Genomic DNA, 2552 nt, shown 5'->3' with positions numbered 1-2552 from the left:
TTTGACCCCATACAAACTCCACTTCAGAAAACGAGTTGAAGGTCAAAATTAACTTATAATTACTAATAAAACTATCAAAATCTACATAAATGACTTTGAGTAGACGTAAATTCATTTACCAAAATTTATAAGGATAGGCCCATATTTACCCCTTCTGCCCTATGAGTCCTCTTGTAGAAAATCTGTTTTTTGTCAACAATAAGTAAAAAATTTCACAATAAAAATAAATTAAATGGTTTATTTAAAAAAATTCACCATTTTAACATACTGACTGGTGTAGAGTATAATATGGTCGGCAATGTCCGACTATAAATTCATACTTGTTTTATATATCAAAACAGTTAGATAAGGATTAATGTAAACGGAATAATACTTGTTCCAACAACTTTAAATGTTATGAACTATTAGATGCCATAATTGAAAAAACTCTAATTCAACCCTTAGATGGACTATAAAATAAAATCAATGTTCTGGAATTTTCACTACACTTGTTCAGCCACCCTCCCAACTTCACAGCAACATGTGTTATACGGTTCAATAACCAAATAAATGCAATTCAGACAGCAACAAATTTCTTGGCAACCCTAGTGATATCTTTACCAATGGGAACAAACCAAATAAATATTTTCTTATTCAGTTTCTGTATGTCTGTTACGGTTCGCTTAATACATTTAAAAACACATTCAGATAGACTGAAAGACAACTAAACTGACAGACCGACCAACCGACGACCTGACAGCAACATTCATTCGTTCGTATCTATGGGTTCACAACAAACAAAACAACCAGCAACAGTGTGAGAAAATTTAAAAAAAACAAAAACAAAACATTTTAAACACAAATAGGAGAATTTTGAAAGCATAATATAAAAACTAAATAACCAACAAGATTAGGTCTCATTTCAAATACAAAACTCAAGCTTTAAACATCGTGCTGAAATCGATCGCAAAAAAACACACACACACACATTCGGGAAAAAAAACAACAATACGTCAAAATAAAAACTTTTTTTATAAAGATAAAAGTGTTAAAATTAAATATTAAAATAAAAAACTATTTAAAATAAATTATGGTCATGGAAATGTCCAAAACGTATCAGTATCGCAAGGTTATGAAACCTTTGCTCGAACGTAAAAGACGCGCTCGCATCAACAAGTGTTTAGACGATCTTAAGGATTTAATGGTGGAATGTTTAACCCAAGAGGGTGAACATGTTACGCGTTTAGAGAAAGCCGATATATTGGAATTAACTGTGGAGCATATGCGCAAATTGAAACAACGCGGTAATTTGGCTTTACGTACCACCACTCTTAATGCTCATGTCGAATCCTTTCGTTCGGGTTATGTACATGCTGCCGATCAAATTTCTCAAGTTTTACTACAACAATACATCGATGATGAGGTGAAGGGCAAGCTAATGAAATTTTTATCCTCGCGCCTTATGGATATGCAACATAATGTTTTAATACATTCCACAACCAATACATCCTCCTCCTCGCCAGCCATGCAAAAGACATTTTTCGATAATGTCATCTTTAGAGAACAAACCAATTCATTAGGAAATACAACAGCAACAACATCACCTAATTACAACCACACATCAGCTAAAACAAACCAAGTCATGGATAATAACATCACAAATGATTTAAAGGAAAACGATATGATTGATATCATAACAGTGGATAACAATTCCAATTCTATGGATACCAATTCAGTATTATCTAGTGATTCGAACAATTCTGAAACCGTTTGGCGACCTTGGCAAAAGGAATCTACAGAAATTTGCAAAATCTAAACTCTTAATGTTTGCTCCTTCATTTCTAAATATTTAATAATACTACTTAAAACTAAATTGTCTAAAATCGATATTAAATCGTAAAAACAACAACAGAATCTTTAGTCTTCCATCATTAAATTAATTTATGAGACACAACAATTCCTTGGCGCACCAGTGAAATTCTATACATTTGTGTAAATAACTAAATATAATAATATTAAAGCTGTGATATATTTAATTTATTTAATTAATAATACTACTTATTAGTAAACTACTTGAAAGATATTTTATTTATTTGGATTTCGCAAAAACCAAATCTTACTTGAATATTATTTATGTAATGAATTTTAAACTAGTATAAATAACAAAGATAATTATTATTTCTTGTAATTAAAAAAAAATACTTAAAACTTTAAGAAAATATGTGTTTTATTTAAATGAGGTGAAATATGGAAAGGATTGTCATATGGGTTGAATGAATATCGAATGAATGTGCTCTACGTGAACCACCGCCCCCCTTGTGCTTCTTACACGTCGGGTGCAATTTTCGAATTTGGGATCTCCGTGCACTTTGCTCAAGTACTTGAGTTATCTAATCACTGACCATTGCTTAACTTTCGAGATGCAAAAACATCACTTCCGTTTACAATCACGCAGGTGGGATGACATCTGTTAAGTCGGCAACAGTACCTAAAGACGTTTTTGGTAGACCGAACAAGGAATCCATCAAATAAGCCGAAGACTCTCCGAGAATACACTATGGTAAACCTGGTAT

At 31.9% G+C, this 2552-nt stretch overlaps 1 protein-coding gene across 1 annotated transcript; it reads left to right on the top strand.

Annotated features, from left to right (window-relative positions):
- Positions 1-886: 886 nt before the first annotated feature.
- LOC111676390 (enhancer of split m3 protein) lies at positions 887-2192 on the top strand. The gene has a single exon (XM_023437308.2). The coding sequence runs from the start codon at positions 1070-1072 to the stop codon at positions 1793-1795; it is 726 nt and encodes a 241-aa protein (XP_023293076.2). The 5' UTR covers positions 887-1069; the 3' UTR covers positions 1796-2192.
- The last annotated feature ends 360 nt before the right edge of the window (positions 2193-2552 follow it).

This window comes from Lucilia cuprina, chromosome 4, assembly GCF_022045245.1.
Source record: "Lucilia cuprina isolate Lc7/37 chromosome 4, ASM2204524v1, whole genome shotgun sequence".
Taxonomy (NCBI): Eukaryota; Metazoa; Arthropoda; class Insecta; order Diptera; family Calliphoridae; genus Lucilia; species Lucilia cuprina.
This window is presented reverse-complemented; position numbering and strand designations above follow the sequence as displayed.

Bases quoted from the DNA above. Each gene is read 5' to 3' on its own strand.
- LOC111676390 (XM_023437308.2), top strand. From the start codon at position 1,070: ATGGTCATGGAAATGTCCAAAACGTATCAGTATCGCAAGGTTATGAAA.